The 20,391-nt window shown below is 26.3% G+C and overlaps 1 protein-coding gene across 4 annotated transcripts in view; it reads left to right on the forward strand.

Annotated features, from left to right (window-relative positions):
* Positions 1-2,273: 2,273 nt before the first annotated feature.
* LOC132921286 (dynein axonemal heavy chain 7) overlaps positions 2,274-20,391 on the forward strand; it is a 33,733-nt gene continuing 15,615 nt past the window's right edge. Inside the window, exons 1-31 of one of the 4 annotated variants that reach the window (XR_009660853.1) lie at positions 2,274-2,743; positions 2,833-3,102; positions 5,768-6,000; positions 7,429-7,585; positions 8,102-8,251; positions 8,316-8,501; positions 8,567-8,937; positions 9,265-9,784; positions 9,843-10,046; positions 10,121-10,410; positions 10,479-10,601; positions 10,692-10,845; positions 10,902-11,565; positions 11,624-11,739; positions 11,795-12,073; positions 12,149-12,379; positions 12,476-12,641; positions 12,700-12,845; positions 13,258-13,506; positions 13,806-14,138; positions 14,220-14,399; positions 14,456-14,587; positions 14,661-15,089; positions 15,165-15,613; positions 15,700-15,847; positions 15,914-16,126; positions 16,199-16,513; positions 16,579-16,695; positions 19,211-19,351; positions 19,718-19,876; positions 20,129-20,358. Coding sequence is in view for 3 of the 4 variants with exons in the window: in XM_060984226.1 (XP_060840209.1) it covers positions 2,615-2,743; positions 2,833-3,102; positions 5,768-6,000; positions 7,429-7,585; positions 8,102-8,251; positions 8,316-8,501; positions 8,567-8,937; positions 9,265-9,784; positions 9,843-10,046; positions 10,121-10,410; positions 10,479-10,601; positions 10,692-10,845; positions 10,902-11,565; positions 11,624-11,739; positions 11,795-12,073; positions 12,149-12,379; positions 12,476-12,641; positions 12,700-12,845; positions 13,258-13,506; positions 13,806-14,138; positions 14,220-14,399; positions 14,456-14,587; positions 14,661-15,089; positions 15,165-15,613; positions 15,700-15,847; positions 15,914-16,126; positions 16,199-16,513; positions 16,579-16,695; positions 19,211-19,351; positions 19,718-19,876; positions 20,129-20,358 (7,484 nt within the window). In the remaining variant the exon portion in view is untranslated. Of the gene's footprint in view, positions 2,744-2,832; positions 3,103-4,114; positions 4,284-5,767; positions 6,001-7,428; positions 7,586-8,101; positions 8,252-8,315; positions 8,502-8,566; positions 8,938-9,264; positions 9,785-9,842; positions 10,047-10,120; positions 10,411-10,478; positions 10,602-10,691; positions 10,846-10,901; positions 11,566-11,623; positions 11,740-11,794; positions 12,074-12,148; positions 12,380-12,475; positions 12,642-12,699; positions 12,846-13,257; positions 13,507-13,805; positions 14,139-14,219; positions 14,400-14,455; positions 14,588-14,660; positions 15,090-15,164; positions 15,614-15,699; positions 15,848-15,913; positions 16,127-16,198; positions 16,514-16,578; positions 16,696-19,210; positions 19,352-19,717; positions 19,877-20,128; positions 20,359-20,391 lie in introns of those variants that run through there. The other 3 variants (XM_060984226.1, XM_060984225.1, XM_060984227.1) reach the window with 3 other exon arrangements.

The following is a 20,391-nucleotide window of genomic DNA, read 5'->3' on the forward strand; positions in this document are numbered from 1 at the left end:
TATCACAGAATATCTTAATTCGTGTTTTGAAGTGATAGTGTGCTATTGTACTGATAGTGACTAGATTTTTTTTTTATTTATTCTTTTTATTCTTCTTGTGAATAAATATTATGATTATTATTATTAGAATATTAGAATGTCCTAAACTTAATCTATTATTGAGTTCGTTTTTCGTTTAGTTTTATTCATAGAAGTATAAAACAATTTTGTTTTATTAGGCACGTATACAGGGAGGAGGTTCACTTTAGGGTTCAATTGGTGAAAATTTCAAGTTTCTACGGTTTTCTTTTACGAGTTACACTTAAAAAACAAAATCGATTTCGTCAAAAATTAAATTAATTTTTGTGTAATTTTTTACAAATTTTGACAAAATTCTTACTTTAAAGTTTAAATGCATATAAAAAAATGTGTGCCCATATATTTTTAATAATTCTATACAGATATAAGAATAACTTTTGTGGGATCTTGTATTAAATCTTCAACTTTCAAGAATTTTGATCTAGTAAATAATATTGTAGAAAAAAAAACTAAAAATCATTGAAAGTGTTTTAATGTCTAAAAATATTAAATAATTCGAAAAATGTAATATTGTAAAACGAATATATATTTTTAAGTTTTAACATTATGTGTAAGGATAGGTAAGGATAGTATAGGATAAACCTCCAAGATTTAACTTAAAAAAAAAAAAACAATTATTTTTTTATATGTGTTTATTTTATTAAAAGTAGAATAGAATATATTATGATTTATGATGTTTTAACCGCTGTATGTATTATGTATATAGTTCTTTTTCTATCATCGACAGGCACGTTGAAAATCTTTACATTCAAACTAATGTCTGCATACAACAATCACTTTATTTTTATTGGTTATTAATACACTCGAGAAAATTAGTAAAAATTTAAAAGATAGCAAGTATAATGTAATTTGTTTGTAAAATAAGAGTGAACCATACTTAGTATTATGATTTATGGCCTACCTACTGAAAATAAACTAGAGAAACATCTAAAAAAATTCACTAAAAATAAAATTTTAATTTGTTAACTTCTGTAATAAATTTTCTAATATTCATTAATTTTTAGTATTGGTTTGGAGTTGACCACATAATGTAGGTAGGTAAATTATTTTACAATTGAAAATTTATAAAATGTGCAATTTTTATAGTTAGACTTAAAAATGTAATACTAAGTTTCTCAGAATAAACAATAATTCATATACTGAAACAAAAAATTTAAAAAAAAATAAGCACAAATTGTGCTGCACAATTTCTTCACGTACATACATTATAATTTTTAATTTCAAATTTGAACGAATTACAAATATATTTTGTTATTTTGTAATTATTGTCAAAAACATTATTCGTGTAAAAATAAAACTATAATGTATATTCGTATTATTATATTTTATGTACATATAATTTATATTAAAAATTAATTTATTCTACTATATTATTAATATAATAAAATACCTTATAGCAATCTTAAAAAAATAAATAAATAACATGAAAATTGCTTGTAGTTAATACACTTAGTCACTTAGATATAAACAATAGGGCATGGTTGCATGGACCAATTACTCAAAATGTTCGTTTAGGGTCAGTATACCAATATTGCGCTTGTATAACATCACATACTAAAATACTTGAAAATTAAAACAATTTATTGATCAATTGATAACTGGTTAAAGTGACAGGGTATAATATATTTTATAACAGTAATATCGGGAACTTTAGTTGTATATACGTGGTATTTAATTTTAATTAATTGACGATCAAAAAATAACTTGTAAAATGCGAAAAAAATTATTTATTTATTTATATTATGTTATATATTACTAAACTAATACATTTTCCTTAGGTATTGTAAAATGTTTTGAGTGCAATTGATATATAAAAAAGTAATTTTAGGCGCAATTGGTAAACTGCCGAATAATAGACCAGGGATGGCCACAACGAGGCTCCTGAACCGCATGCGGCTCTTGGTATTTAGTTTAATACAAATATTAACTATTTTATAAACATATCTTTTAACAATGTGGCTCGCTTCGAATTAGCTGCATAAATTTGCGTCTCCCGAAATTAAGGTTACCCCCTGTAATAAACGGTCTACGTTTAGAACTATTTTTCGTATACAATGAATAATGATAAATCATTAAATTTACTTATTAATTCGTATAGTTAATTTAGGAATGTGCTGAAGATTATAAAAAAGTATAGGTACAATCCAACAATGGGTAAAGGGTCGTATCACCTCGTAAACCTTCTTCCACTGACCTTTTAACTCTGTACGAGATGTTGAGATGGGTTAATATAAATTCAAATATTTAGAAGTTTAGCATGTAGCCATGTAGGTACTAGGTATCCATTAGTTACGCTTTCAGTTTCATATATTATAATAATACCTATCGATTAAACAATATAGTTACAACTTATAAAATATACAATTTGGAATATTATTCTCTACTTAAATTACAGATAGTTACGTACTTTGATTATTTAGGAACTATGTTGTATGTTAATCTACATAAAAAGTATTTACTATATAATATAATAGTATCTATTTACAAACCACAGATTTAATCATTTTAGTTAAACGTTCAGTTAACAAAATTTACTATGTCTAAGAAAGAACACTTAATGGATAAAGACTGTTTTTCGTTATCGAAAAATTCAGTCAAAATTCTGAATAAATCAACAAAAAAAACAAACGTCCATCACGGGTTTACTGAGAAATCTAGAAAAATGGTAACAAACATATTTATTAAATTCATTCGTAACTTGTTTTATTGTAGTTGACAGTAAATTAGGAAAAGGTTACTTTGTTTATTTATTAGAAAGAAGCAAAAAAAGACCGTGAATGTCGTGAAGTATTTCGTACAAATTTAGTGGACGAGTACTCTAAATACTTAGATCTAAAAGACAATGCAGTATCGGACGAGAACACATTTTTAAAATATTATTTTTTCATTACTCACGGCGCTGAAGCTGATGCTAATTATTTGGCTCCCATCGATCCACGAATAGTAAATGGTATACTTGGTAGACTGTCAATCGAGTACCAAAAATCACCATTTTTACCGGAGTTTCAAAATGAAATACTTAACGTAAGGTTACATTGAACTTAATAGATTTATCATTTATGTATTTAATCGAATTATTAGTGTATTGAAAACAGTTTTTTTATTTTAGCTAATATTTGCTAATTTGTTATTTACTTATTTTACTGATTGTACATTTAAAAATAAAAATGTGAGCCAGTCTACTATATTTAGTAAATTTCGAGTGTACCTACTACCTAGTTACCTAGTCATTGTATTAAATTTGAATTCAATGAAGAAATAAATTCACAAGAAGTACGACCCTGAGTAGAAACAATGTGCATCTATTTCAAAGAATATTCTATAATTTATTTATATTACCTTCTGCGTAATATTATGATATGCAGTGCTGGCCCGAGATATTATGGCGCTCCGGGCATATTTTTAAAAGGTGCGCTTAAAAATATAGCTTACTGCTTACATAACATTTTTATTGTTTTAAACAATTAATTATTGTAGTCTGTAGATGAATGTTTTAGTATTATTATTACACATTGTTTTTATTTACAAAAAAAAATGTAATTATATAAAAAAGTAAAAAGTTTTTACAATTCTTTTAGCACCTTCAAATTCGATTCCGGCGCTCCTTTTTTGGAGACTAATTGTTATATCTATTATTGACTATTGTTATTATAAGATATTTCTTAGTCCGTGTTATTATTTTATTAACATTTTAATCAATGCCGACGGAGATACATTAGTATGTGAATAGAATCATGGAATAAATATCTTAAAATTGTTCTAAATATTCATCAAAATACATTATTATTAATAGAAATTACATAAAAATGAGGCAATTGTGAAGTTTCAAATAAGGGGTCATGGTGCCATGGAGGAAAGTGGGGACATATTTATTTATTTAATGTATAAAATTGATAATAATATTATTATTAGATTTATAGGTACTTTTATAGATTTCTTGATCGTCTGAGATTGCGTGATAAAAGTTTTGAATCAAACTATTGATTGTTTTGTAATTAATTTATATTTTATTGATGAAACCTGAAATAATGTGCCTGTTATTATTTATTAATTAATGTTATAATTTGTTATTCTTATTGATATATTCAACTATTTTATGCTTTGCTTTAAATAATTTTTTTTTATTAAAAAGTGTATGCTGTTAGGTGCATGATTAAAGCTTTTTGAATTTAGATATTTGAATAAAATCAAATCCAAGGCTGTAAGTAAGTTAATTAATTGGGGTAAAGTGGCTTATACATCTGCCTGGGAAAATGTAGGGACGTCAAAATAATAGTAAAAAACCACTACTAATGAAAATTATGAAAATTGCGTGTACTGTGATGAGTTATACTCAAATTCTGTCAATAGATGGTTTCAGTGTCTATTATGTAAAAATGGGTTCATTTTCTTTGTGCTGAGATCAAAGAAAAAGATTATGAAACTATATTTTACTGAATTTTGCTTCTAAAATTGTTTCTAAGTTTTATTACGTTTAAAAAGTTTCAATTTATATTTTTATTTCTTTTAAGTTAGTTAAGTTATACATTAAAGTATATTAATATTTTTTTATATAAATAATTTGTTGTATATATCAAATTAATTAAAATACGTGAAGTTTAATTTAATTTTTATATGTTCTCACTGCCTCATAATATTTTCATAATAAATGCATAATAAATTACCATAACCTAAAGATTGTAAGAACAAAATTTGAAAGAAAAAATTAGAGTTTTAAGTGAATTAGAGTCCTTCAGTTTAGACATTATCTAAAATTAATTTTTTTGAAGAGTACCTATTTAAATAGTAAAGATTAGAGAATAAAAATTGTTGGTTATTCATCTTTGTTAATATTAGAACATTTAACATTAACTGACAAAAATGTTGATGCATTTATAATATTTCTAAACGGCTGTAAAAAGATTCTTACAAAGAAAAGTAATAAGAAATTTTTTATTAAAATTAAAATTTTTTAACAAAGAAAAAACTAAGAAAATATAAAAAGCTTAAAATTATTTTAAATATTTTGTAAATTTAACTGTGTAGATATAGAAAATTACAATTTAAGTAATGGCGGAATGTTTTAAGTTTTGACGATAAATACATTTTGAATCATAATTATTTATGTATTGTTATTATTTAGTTATTACACCTATACGTTTGAATTTTTCAATTATAAATATCATTTAAAAGCTCATTATTAATAAATGTGGCTTAATATATATATTTTTTAATTCTAGTAAGACAAACTAATGAGTATATGAATTATACTAAATAAAATACATTTTAAAATTTTAAATCTCTATAAATTTCTTAAAAGGGCCTATATCCTACAATATTTGAAAATTATCTGATATGATAATTTTTTTTTTTAATTCCATCTAAATAATGACAATGCTTTTTCTAAAAGAAGGAATTGAGTAAATATTGCCAGTTTTCAGAATTTTGAAAATTAATTTGAATTTTTTACTTTTTTCCCCAATGGTTCAACTAGATCCAATTTTTTATTAGAAACTACCCTTTAAATTAATGATTGCAATATTACCTATTGGCTATTATTTCTTTTAAAGGAAATAATATGTATAAAACTAAACCATTTCATAAAACTGCATTGGTTTCACAGTTTTACTCCTCTCTCTCTCCTCATTTCTAAAACAAAAAAAAGTTTTTTTAATGGACACAATTTTTCAAAAATATTGGTTGTACACAGGAATGTTATTTGAAAGCAATGAAAGAAGCTGTGGTAGCATATTCATTACATGATGTGTACGCAAAACATAATAAATTACCGATACTAGATACTCCATTGCGAAAAGAACTTCGAAAAGATAGTGCGTTATGGAAGAAGTCAATGGGACGTGCTGCGTCATTCCTTCGAGATAATTTGCACCAAGCTAATCCTTTGATAGCTGAAATGATCAAAATTTGGCACAAGAATTTTGAGTATGTCTGTATAAAATATATTATTAATCGGTTTAAGATTTAATATCGTTATTATTTTTTTTGTTATTGAAAAGAAAGAAAGGCTTCAATATCCAAGGTTATTACTTTATTAGCTTGTTTGGAATTTTTTGAAAATCTGGGTAGTTTTGGATGATGTGTTGAACTGTTAAGTCTTCTTGACATTTATTGTATTATATGGGTGTTGGATCTTTACTAATTAAGAATGTGTGTGTTGAAAATCATTATCAAATTCTTGCTCTGGTTAAAGTAATTTCTTGTTTATTTAAGTTTTGAGGAATGTGTCACTTGTTGGTGTCATTTTTTATCTTTTTTAATTTTTGATATTGGATAATGGGACAGAATATAGTGTTTACTGTTTATAATAGCTGTTTATTAGCGATTAATATTGAAGAATTGCTAATTTTTAATCGTTTAATGTCTCATTTAGTTGTTAGATCAAAAGAGTAATGAAACATTTTTAAATGCATACAATAGGTACATTAATATATACTTATAATTAGGGTTAGGATGTTTATGACCTTAAAATGAATGCAAATATGCACAATAAATATAAAAATATGCCCTAAAAAAAATTAAATATATCTTTTTAATATTAGTTTATTTTTCTAATCCAAAATGTATTTTTAATTAATTTACAATTATTTTTATAATTTTAAACTTATATACAAATATGAAATTTTTGAAATTAAAAATATAGATACTTAAATATAATTTTGTTTTTACTCAAATAAATTTGTGTAGTTGAGCAGTATTGGAACATTTAATTTTTGGCATTTTTAGTGAAAATAAAATGTGTACCTGTACTAAAATAATTCAATAATACTGCCTGTGGCACACCATACACTAAACTAAAGATTTTATAATGTAAGTCATTATGTCCTATCGACATCACCACACTATCACGATCATCGTTTGTAAACATAGAGTTATAGTGAAGATAAATAAGTAATAAAGATAAGTTAATAGTATAAAGTATAAGTTTTTCTCGTTTTTATTAGTTGTGAAACCGATACAATACAATAGGTAGGTATACCTATGGGTTTATAATGTTTATATTGATGTTTATATTATATTTAAGTTTTTTTTTGGTGATATATGCATTTATTTACAATTTTTTTTTCAAAATATGCATTTATTCATAAAAATGCCTAAATATGCAAAAATATGCAAAAAAATGAATGTATCTGATTCTATGTCATACAAAACAAATCTCTTACTGGGTTTGTAATGTGTACGACTAAAAAAAAAAAAATATACAAAAGTCATAAACATCCAAACCCTACTTATAATATACAATTATAGACTAAAGTAGAAATATCAACATATTTTTTTCAAAACAACTTAATTTAGGTATTAACTTAATGTTACTTACATAATTTTAAATTAATTTATATTTATTATTAACAGGCCAACCCAAGTATTTGATTATTCAGAAATGGCGGCCAGAGGTATTTTGAAATACACTTTACCTGATTATATGAAACATGTACGGAAATGTATTGCTGATGCCAGTGTTTTTATGAGGATTAAATGGTTTGATAGTGTACAACAACTATTCCAACAAGTACCTAACTATTAACTCTTAAGTTGTCTTAAGGTCAGCATTTTATATAGGGCCATATTTAGGGGGGGCAACAGGGGGCTGTTGCCCCGGGAAGCTGATTATGAGGGGGCGGCTAAATATTTCATGTATAGGTAATAAATAATTACATTATATCACAAAGGAGCATTTCTTTTTTGTTGCCCTAGGGAGACAAATTTCTAAATACAGCCCTGATTTTATATACATGAATACATTTTTTAAAATATTTTATTCTTTTTAAACTATTTATAGACCCACTTTTTTAATATTATTACACATAAATTTAATTTAATTTTTATTATTGTAAATTTTGATTTTAAAAATTTACAATAATAAAAATTTGTATACATAATATTAAATAGTAAATACAAAATAAATGTTAGATTTTAGTTATTATTCGCTTAGTGAAAGTAATTTATATTAATAATTTAAATAATTTTTATTAACTAGGTAACATCAACTACTCATACTGAATATTACATACATTTTTTTTTCTAGACCAAACTTAGCCGTTTCATTCCTAAGAAAGATAATATTAAAAAGCAAACTTCGTTTTTTAACTGTGTTGCGTATATTATGAAAGTAAAGTATCAAGAGTATGTCTACAAAATAATGGAAGAATTTACTGACGTTATGTGCAACCCTAAAGTATAGAACCATTTATTTTAGTTATATGTATATATGGTTAACTATTTTATTAATTTTAATTTAGACTAACCCTGGATTTGTAACAGATCTAATATACAGAAATTCGATGTTACAATTTTATCCCACTTTCAGAAAAATTCGTGATTTTATTATGTCTATTTATGAACAAATTAGGGATATGGTTATGAATTTGGAACGACTTGAACATAGATTATATAAGGATTATCCATATACTAACAAAATTTTACAAGTATATTTTAAATATAAAAACATTTTAGGTACACTTTTAACCATATTATGTTTATTAAAATATAGGTTAATATAGATATGAATGTTGTAAATAAACATCGTACAAAATTAACTTTAGTTTTGGATGATTATTGGGTATTGCCAGAATTAGTTGTACACGATTTAGATGAACATCTTTATTTAATTAATGGACAAGCTCAATACGAAATCGATAAATTTCTATCTACTGAACATACAATTGAAGAGTATAAGAAATATGTTATTAAGTATCATACAATTTCTTTAGATATTCCAGTCGATGTAAGTACAGAAATAGAAGTTGGAATCTTTGAAGTACATCGTAATGATACAATAAAGGCTTTATGTAAGCAAGCAGAAAAATTGAAAAATATGATAGTTAGTCAAATGACAAGCACTTATTTAGCAATAGGAAAAAAGTAATTTTAATAATATCTATTATTTATATTTATGAATTTATGATTCTGAGCAAATAAAGCAATGTATTTGTTTTTTATATCATACATTTTTGTCTATACTCTTTTGGGCAGAAAGTGTGTTTTAAAATTGCAAATACTTAGTGTAATTAATTGGACATTTTATTATTGTCTTAGAGGTTAGTAGTTTCCTTTTAGCTCAGAATCCTTTTTGAGTATCATGATAATTTATTTTTAAATAATTATTATTTGTGGATTTATTATTTTTTTTAAATATAATACAAAATATTGTTTGTAATATTTGAGTTAAATATGATTCCATTATTTTAGATTAAATGAAGAATATGCAACTTTACAAACTGTAGCTCTTACACCACCCAAAAATACTAGAGAGCTAGTGAATTTAAAAAAATATATAAAGGAAGTAAAAAATAATATAATTCCTGAGATGGAAGAACGGGCTAAAGTGGTGCTATCTTATGAATTATTTTTATCAGATTATACTCTATTGACGGGTGTAGAATTAAAGCAAAATGGAAAGACTTTTCAGTGGGTAGAACTAATTAATTTTGTTTTTGCGGAAAATACAAAAATGATTGAACAGAAAACAAAACAATTACAAGACTTCTTATTAAATCGTATCTATAAATTTAAAATTGAACTGGAAAATTATCAAAATCAAGTTGCCGAGTTTAAACAATTTGGAAACGTAGAACTGTTATCTGTATACTTGGACAAGGCAAATAGTCTAGATAATAAGTTAAGTAGTGCTTTAAGTACCATCGATGGGTTTAACGAAGAAGAAAAACATTTTGGATGGAAAGAAAGTTCATATCCTCTTCGGAAAACAGTTTAGTTACTTATTTGTTCATTTGTAAATAGTTGTCTAATGAAATTTTGTAATTAAGGTGGCAGAAGCTTTAGCTCCATATAAAAAACTTTATGATAATTGCTCAGAGTTTTTAGAGAACTATGATAAATGGATGAATGCTAAAATATGTACTTATGATCCAGAACAAATTGAACAAGATGTCACCATGTATTACCGTAACATTGTAAAATTAGAACGTACTTTTGTGGATTGTCCTGCACCTTTAGCAATTGCTATAGCGGTAATTAAAAATATTTTCTTAATTTTTCAAAAGATTGCAACTCCTAGTCTATACAAAAGATACATTTAAAATAGGTAAAACAATCTGTTGAAGCATTTAAAGAACATATTGCAGTAGTTCTGACATTGGGAAATCTAGGTTTAAAAGATCGCCATTGGGAAAAAATATCTGAAATAATTGGGTTTCCCTTGCATCCAAATCAAAATCTTACATTAGCAAAAATTATGGATTATAACTTGGATGAATTTGTTCCAAAATTTGAAGTAGTCAGCGATGGTGCATCCAAAGAAACTGCTTTAGAAAAAAAATTGCATGCAATGGAAGAAGAATGGAAAGACTTGTACTTTACTCTAATGCCACATCGGTTAATTTATTTATTTTTGATTATGGTTGTATTCAACAAATATTATTAACGATATTTTACACTTTTAGAGATTCGGGTACTCATATATTATCCGGTGTAGACGATGTGCAACTGCTGCTTGATGATCATATACTAAAAACTACAACCATGAAAAATTCACCATTCATAAAACCATTTGAAGAGAATATCAAGTAAACTTTTTTTTTTTTAATAAATATTGATGAGTTACCTATTTATTTAACAAAATGTTTTATTTTATTATTTATTTCCTTTTTAATTAGAAATTGGGAATCAAAATTACATCTCTTAAATGATATATTAGATTACTGGATTAAAGTCCAAATTACTTGGATGTATTTAGAGCCTATATTTTCTTCACCAGACATACAAACTCAAATGCCTGAAGAATCCAGGAGATTTAATGTCGTTGATAAAGTATTTATTTTTTTTGATAGTAATATATTTTATACATTTTTTAAATATTCTTTTAGGTTTGGAGAGATATGATTAAAGAAGCACAAAAAATAAAAAAAGTTTTATTGTCTATAAATATTGATAAAATTTTAGATAAATTAAAGAAAAGCAATAGCTTATTAGAGTTGATTCAAAAAGGTCTTAATGATTATTTAGAAAAGAAACGATTATACTTTCCAAGATTTTTTTTCTTATCTAATGATGAACTTCTTGAAATCCTATCTGAAACTAAAGATCCAACAAGAGTGCAACCACATTTAAAAAAATGTTTCGAAGGAATTGCCAAGTTAAAATTTACCATTGATCAAGATGTTATTAGCATGATATCTAGTGAAGAAGAAATTGTCCATTTATCAATGGTTGTGGACACTGCAAGAGCTAGAGGTCAAGTTGAAAAATGGCTCGTAGATCTAGAAATATCTATGAAATTAACTGTACGTGAAGTAATCGAAAAAGCATTAATTGCATATAAAAATACTGTAAGGCAAGAATGGGTCATTCAGTGGCCTGGACAAGCTGTCTTAGCTATTTCATGCACACATTGGACATCTGAAGTTACACAAGCTATTTTACGCTATCCTCGAGGTTTACCTCGATATTTGATAAAGTGCAATGATCAAATAGACAAAATAGTTAAATTAGTTCGAGGCGTTTTATCTGTACAAACTCGTTTAACTTTAGGTTGGATTTTAAATTAAATGAATAAGAGAATATAGCATTTATTTTATTTTTATTAAAGGAGCTTTAGTTGTAATGGATGTTCACGCAAAAGATGTCGTGGAAGATATGGCTAGAAAAGATGTTCATAAGACAAATGATTTTAATTGGCTTTGTCAACTACGATATTATTGGATAGTAAGAATGCATCAATTTAGCAAAATATATTTATAAATAATAGTAAATATTTTAGGAAGACAATTTGGATGCATTTATGATTAACGCTTCTTTAAGATATGGTTACGAATATCTTGGTAATTCTCCAAGATTAGTAATTACTCCACTTACTGATCGTTGTTATCGTACTTTATTTTGTGCTTTACAATTAAATTTGGGAGGTGCTCCTGAAGGACCGGCAGGTACTGGAAAAACAGAGACCACTAAAGATTTAGCAAAAGCTGTATCAAAACAATGTGTCGTATTTAATTGTTCAGATAGCATGGATTACATTGGTTTAGGAAAGTTTTTTAAAGTAAGATGAAGAAATATAGAATACAATGGAATTTTCAATAAGATGAACAAATTTTATGATTTTTATTTCATTTAGGGTTTGTTGTCTTGTGGTGCCTGGGCATGTTTTGATGAATTCAATCGTATTGAATTAGAAGTTCTATCAGTTGTTGCTCAACAAATATTAACCATTCAACGTGGCATACAAGCAGATCTATCTAGAATATATTTTGAAGGTTCTTCGTTAATACTAGATAAAACTTGTGCTGTATTTATTACAATGAATCCTGGATATGCTGGACGTTCAGAATTGCCTGATAATCTAAAAGTAGGTACCAAATTATTTAAATTGGTTGGGTTACAGTAGGTAATTTTTTCATTTTTAGATGACTTATTTTTAATTATATAAAATAATTTTATAAAGGCGTTATTTCGTCCAGTAGCTATGATGGTACCAGATTATGCACTTATATCTGAAATTGTCTTATATTCTCAAGGATTTAATTTAGCTCGGTCGTTATCCGTGAAAATAGTGGCAACTTATAAACTGTGCTCTGAACAACTTTCATCACAGAATCATTATGACTATGGTTAGTAAAATCAATAGAATACAGTTCATCAAATTTTTAAAATAAATTTTAATTGCAGGAATGAGAGCTGTGAAAACAGTTTTAACTGCAGCTGGTAATTTAAAATTAAAGTATCCAGAAGAAGACGAAAATATACTTATTTTACGTTCTATCAATGATGTCAACTTACCAAAATTTCTTGGACACGATATTCCTCTCTTTAAAGTAAAAAAAATGTAGTTTAAGTGTGCAGACTGCAGATTGATTATTTTATAATAAAATATATGGTATAATATATTGGATGATTCTTTTATCGAAGACTGAGCAAAAACTTAAAAATTATAACAATAAATAGTTTTATTTTAAATGTTGTTTTGTAACAACTTGAAATTATATAAAAAAAATAAATATATCTCTAATCTCTATAAATATATTAATAGTCTTCGAGAAAATTAGTGTTTTACCTAAGATGATTCATCTTATATATACGTATGATTTTCTTTAAATCTTTAAGATTCAACTATTTTAACTATATTTAAATAGTTATTATGCATAGATTAGAATAATTTAATGTTAAAATTGTACATGATAAAACAGTTTAAAAGTTATGAAAATTATAATTATTATTTATTTTCAGGGATTAGTATCAGATTTATTTCCCGGTATTGTACTACCACAACCAGATTATGAAATATTGAATATATGTATTGAAGAATCGTGTACAAAATTAAATCTGCAGTGTACATCGTACTTCTTAGAGAAAATACAACAAATTTATGAAATGATGATTGTAAGGCATGGTTTTATGATAGTAGGACTGCCATTTAGTGGAAAAACCTCGGCATATAGGGTACTTGCTGGTGCATTAGCAATTATTGAAGAAAAGGTATATAAATTAATTCAGCAAAATTTTAATTATGTATACAATTTCCCTTTTTTAAATATTTTAAAACACAGAAATTTAAACTTAAATTTTTAGTACTTATAAAATTAGTAATCAAGATAATACAATGCCATAATTAATAATTCCAAATTTCTCATTATGCTGTTTTACGTAAATAAAATAATCATGTAGCTTACAACCTATATAGGTATCTTCTTCACAATTTTAATACCGTTGCCTAAAATCTATAAATAGCTTTTAATATTGACTATATTAGATTAACAATTTTATTTTATTATTAGAAATTAATGGATGAACATAAAGTTGAAATTATGGTTATTAATCCAAAGTCAATAACTTTGGGTCAGTTGTATGGTCAATTTGATATGATATCGCATGAGTGGTTTGATGGTATTATAGCTGTTGGATTCAGACAATTTGCTTCATCTGAAAACTTGAATAGAAAATGGCTGTTGTTTGATGGTCCAGTTGATGCAATATGGATTGAAAGTATGAATACAGTACTCGATGATAATAAAAAACTTTGCCTTATATCTGGTGAAATCATTCAACTTGCTAGTACGACTAATTTGATATTTGAACCTATGGATTTAGATGTTGCATCTCCGGCAACGGTAAACATTTTTATAAAACAAATTAAATTGTTAAGTTTTGATTGTTCTCAAAAAATACCATTAACATTATTTTTCAAATAGGTATCTAGGTGTGGAATGATTTTAATGGAACCATCTGCATTAGGTTGGGAATGTTTAGTGCAATCTTGGATTAAACAATTATCATCACACATAACTTCTCATTACAAACAAATGTTGCAATCACTTATTTTGAGATTTAGTTATCCAATTTTATACTTTATAAGACGATGCAATATTACAGTAATATATACAAAAAATAATTATCATTTGTAGTTTATGTCATAATTTTTATTTAGGAAGTTTTTCCCTCCAATGATTCAAATCTTATTAAATCATTAACAAATATTTGTGAAACATTTATGGATTTATTTAATAATGAAGAACACATGAAGACGGTTTCACAATCTGATCTTAGAGCTCAACTTGAAGTAATTTTAAATTATATTATCTTTAAATAGTTTGTTAAAATAGTTTGTTTAAATAGAAAAATTATATTTTCAGGGTATATTTTTTTTTTCATGTGTTTGGTCAATGGGAGCCACTCTTGATGCACAAAGTCGAGCTAAATTTAATATTTTGTTTCGCGCATTATTGGAAAACAAATTTCCTAATAAAGTTACCCGATCTTTAAAATTACCTATTGAATTATGTTCTTCTCCAAAAAAATCTTACATCAATTGTCCACCTAAAGAATATTCAGTCTTCGATTATAGATATATTCTAGATGGTCAAGGAAAAGGAGAGTGGAAATTGTGGTCAGATTATGTAACAGAAGCACCACCTATACCTCAAGGTATACCTTTCAATGATATTTTAGTACCAACAATTGATGTAATTAGACATCAAGTGTTTATGTCAACGTTGATTGCACATCATTTACCAATGATGACTGTAGGAAAAACTGGAACTGGAAAATCAACATATACCATGGTAATAAATAAATTAAAAAATATATTATATTCTTTAATATTGTATATAATATATATTATTGTACTATTATTTCAGAATTACTTATTCAAAAAAATTGATAAAACTATGTACCAGTCATCATTTATTAATTTCTCAGCACACACATCAGCTAATTTAACACAAGATATAATTATGAATAAGCTAATCAAAAGAAGACGAGGGATATTTGGTCCTCCAGTCGGTACAAAATGTATTATCTTTATTGATGATATTAGCATGCCTCAAAAAGAATATTATGGGGCTCAGCCACCCATTGAACTTTTAAGGCAATTCTTAGATAAATTTCCATGGTATGATCGTAATGAGCTTGTGCCAATGACTCTTCAAGATGTATTATTAATTTGTGCTATGGGTCCACCATCGACAGGAAATTCAGTCTCTCCAAGGTTTAGTCGACATTTTAATGTTTTTGTTATTAATGAATTTGATGATTCTACAATGGTATCGATATTTAGTAAAATACTATTATGGCATTTAGATACAAGGTTTGGAAGTTTGGAATATATTCTATAAAAATAGAAAATTGAATGACTAAAACTGTTACATACAATCATTTATTTTTTATATTTAGAGGTTTTAGCAGAGAGTTTGATTCATGTATGCATCAATTAGTTAATTCAACATTGGAACTACATAAAAAAAGTATCATTCATCTACTTCCAACACCTTCTAAATCGCATTATTTATTCAATTTGAGAGATTTTTCAAAAGTTATACAGGTTTAATATTTTAACTACCTATTTATAAAAATAACTTGAGATAAATGACAAGAATATTATTTTAAGGGAGTTATGTTTTCTGTTCCTGAAACTATTGAAGATGCTATTGCTATGAAACGACTCTGGATTCACGAGATTCTTAGGGTATATTATGATCGTTTGGTAGATGACTCCGATTGTTTGTGGTTTTTTAATAATCTAAGTGCAGTTAGTAAAGATATTTTAAATGAAAATATTAATGATATATTCAGTCATTTAATTAATGGACCAAATGAAACTGTAAATTTAATTTGAAATTAATCATTAAATTTATAATTAAAAATAAAACTAAAATATATTTTTAAATTATAGATTGGTCAAAACGAATTACGACAGTTAATTTACTGTGATTTTTCCAATCCCAAAGCTGATACTAGAAATTATATGGAAGTACACAATTTAAATAATCTTCGATTAATCGTTGAAGGATACTTAAATGAATTTAATAATATGAGCAAGAAACCTATGCATCTAGTTTTATTTAGATTTGCTATTGAACATCTTTCAAGGATTTGTCGAATTCTTAAGCAACCTCGAGGACATGCTTTACTAGTTGGTTTGGGAGGTTCAGGCCGACAGTCATTAACAAGGCTTGCTGCTCATATATCAGAATATGATTTGTTTCAGGTTCAACAATTTTAATTATTTTTATTTTTTATTTTTAATTTGATAATATGTATGTTGAAATGTAGGTACAAATGACACGTTTGTATGGAACTCTTGAATGGCAAGAAGATTTGAAAATCATACTTGGGCGTGCAGTATCTAGTTTAGACCAGCATGTTGTATTTTTATTCAACGACTCCGAGGTAAATTGTATTTACATTATTTATTTTATTTATTAAGTTGGAAATCAATAAAAATCATAATTTTATTAACAATATTAAGATATTAGATAATGGAATAATGAATACCTATAATAATATAGTAATGCTTACTTATGAGTAATTGAAGGTTAAGAAGTGGCAATTATGCCCGTCCTCAGTAATGTGAAGATATAAGTGAGATAGTGAGATGCTTAGAAACTGAATAAACACTAGTCACTAACAAAAATGTCTGGAGCATCAATCGAGTAATTTTTAATAAGAACTTAATGAAGTTTAGTTCAGAATCCTTTGAATGAAAATAGAGGTTTAACCTTTTTAGAACTTTAGGGTAATTTGGTACATAGCAATCGCAAGTACATAGTACTGCTGAGTGCTAATACTCACATTTTCCAGCCACCATAACGGGGACAGACGTGAACTGTCGACTTTCGTCTTTCCTACCTAGTATTACTAAATACTATACTGTGAGAGGCGTACGATCCGGTGGCAAAGGCCTCGCTCTTCGTTTTGTAACGGTGCTGAATCAGCACCGTCGCACCGACTACAGAATACAACAGCTGGTCTAGTCAAGGCCGTAACTGAGGGGAGAGTCTAGGAGTCAAGACCCCCCTCCCCCGAAAATTTTAAAAGTAGTGGTGAATATAGTTTATTGACTATAAAATGTCAGTATCGGTGTTTCCAAATAGCGTGCGAAAATCATTATCTAGGTCGAGTTGCGTGCGTAGTTTTTTCACGACTGAGTCTAATTGCATGCGGGATTAGTGGAATGACTAACCAAGTTAGTTCGGTCTGATTTCAAAAAATTGAAAATGCAGTATGAATTCAATAAAAAGAATTTACTTTATTACACAAAATACATATTATAAACTAATAAATAGATTAATTAATTTTGTTCAAATTATAATGAGTTATAATAGGTACCTCGTACCTATTTGTATAGGTAAGATACTTTTAATAGGTTTTGTTAAATTATTTAAACGTTTATTATATAACGAATTAACTTATTTGAAATTTTCATCAAATATTTATTTTATCATTTTTTATACATAATAATACATGATAATTAAATTTTTCTGTTTTTTATATTTTTATTTTTTATAGTACCTATAATCTATATATAGGTACTTATCATATTATAATTATTTACTCATATCAGTCATAAGTCATAACTAATCGTCATTTAGGTACTAATCTATCTTCATTCCCCGGAGAAAACCCAAGATACAGTATATTGAATTTACTAGTTATATTTACAATAGTAGTTATAGTACTTTTATGGCATAATAATATGTGCATTATGTGCTAGTCAGCGAAAACTGGTCGACTGCTCAAACTTTTACGCATACGCACGCAATTCGGAAAATACTCGCACGAAACTCCGCTGTCACAAAAAAATGCGCGCACAATTCGGATGCAGCCGTCAGTATTTTAATTAAAAAATAATTTGGACCCCTCCCCCCTAAATTTTTTTTCAGTTGCGACCGTTGGATTTTTTTTAATAACATACTGTCACATAATGATAATTTACGCCGTTTAACTGTCATTTACTATGAACGTTTTTTATGATTCACACATTAATATAAAATATGATAACTATGTGTTATTATTTTCATTTTTGTAAATTCATAAATATAACACCACACCGTGATCGGTCTACGGATACACTACAAAAGATATAGTTCACGTCAAGTTGGTGTGGTTGTAATCCGGTCACGGCATGGTGTTATATTGGCGAAATAACACAAAAGAAAACCTGGCAAGGTATATAATGTAATGAAGTACCTAGGTATATTATATTATTTAATTAGATAGGTATTCATAATTAATATATATTTAATGATAACGTGAACTGAGTCCCCATCTCAAATTTCCTACACTTAGAATAATTTTCAAAATATTTTGACTTTTTTTGAGTTATTAACAGACATTTGAAATTTCTTATTTTTCATTTTTTATTTGATAAATGTTGATAAAATATTTTTCACTTTTTAGCATTTAACTTAAAAATTTAATACAATGCTCACAAGTAGTAAATTTACTAGTATTAAAAATACATAATTACAATATTTTTATAACCGTTTATTTCTAAAATTTAACGAAATTCGTGAAAACTAAAAAATGTTCAAGTTATTTAAAAATATAACACAAGATTCCTCATAATTTCCCTCTATTTTTTTTTATGAGCGTTTAACTTTGAAGTTAATACAACATTGAATATTCACCGTATTTTTAATATTTTGTTGTAATTCAAAAACAAATTATCTAGGTCCTAGATTGTAAATACTCGGAATTTTCATCAAATGTTTGCATAATCATTCTATACGATAGAAGCGTATGATACATAATTATTGAATTCAAATTAAACACATCCAAAAACAGTAACCCACTCTGAACCTGATACCTACTATTAAGTAGAACGAAATCCACTTGCTCCCCTTTTTAATAGTAATTTTAAATTTAAAAGTTATTTATAAAAATATAGTTTTAATTTGCTTAGATTAAAATGGAAAGTATGGTAGAAGACATAAATAACTTATTAAATTCAGGAGAAGTACCAAATTTGTATACAACAGATGAAAAGATAGAATTGTGTGATAAAATTCTTGTTATAGATAAGCAACGTGACAAATCTATACAGGTATATACTGTGTATTATTATCTTTGAATTTAGTGGCTGCCATTCTAAATATAAGTGGTAATAAAAATATTTTTGGAGCCTTATTCACAATTTTTACTTTTTAGGCCATATTTTTTTAAACTTTTAAATTAATATTAAATAATAATTGATAATTTTATAATATTCAGAACTAACTATTCAAATTTTAATATACAAAACTGAAACCATCCTACCCAATAGTCAATAATCAATATTATATATTATATATTATTGCGAATACAAAAGCATCACTTAAACTATAGTATAGCAGCTGCCGCCTGCCACTGCCACTGTTTAAATGTTAAATGTTTTATTTTTTTAAATACTAAAAATTATTATTTTTGTTAGACTGATGGTAGCATGTCAGCTGTATTTAACTATTTTATTCAAATTGTGAAAGAACAACTGCATGTAGTTTTAGCATTCAGTCCAATTGGAAACGATTTTCGTACAAGAATAAGAAAATTTCCATCATTAGTACAATGTTGTACAATTAATTGGTTTCAAGTAAACATTTAATTTTGATAATATTTTTACACATTATACTGATATAACTATAAGTTTTATACTTTGTAATTATTGTATATAATAATTATTATTATTATTATTACTTTATTTATATTTATCAATCTCTTTTACTATATATATATGCCTACTACAGATACAAATTACTTTACATTTTTATTTAAATTTTGAGTGTGTGTATTGTGTACTCTACTTTATTGCTAGATTAAATTATTAAATTAATTTTATCTACAGAATTGGCCATCAGATGCTTTGTTGGCTGTAGCAACAAATTTCTTGGATGCAATTGATTTAACTGAACATGAACGAAATATTTGCGTTACTATGTGTCAAAAATTTCATTTATCGTCTCAAAATTTATCTATGGAATTTGAAATTAGATCACAACGTAAGACATATGTTACGCCTACGTTATACTTAGAATTGATGTCTACTTTTAAAGATCTATTAGGGAAAAAAAGACAGTAAGTTTTATTAATTTTAATAGTTAATTATTT

The sequence above is a fragment of the Rhopalosiphum padi genome, chromosome 2 (genome assembly GCF_020882245.1).
Source record: "Rhopalosiphum padi isolate XX-2018 chromosome 2, ASM2088224v1, whole genome shotgun sequence".
Lineage (NCBI taxonomy): Eukaryota > Metazoa > Arthropoda > Insecta > Hemiptera > Aphididae > Rhopalosiphum > Rhopalosiphum padi.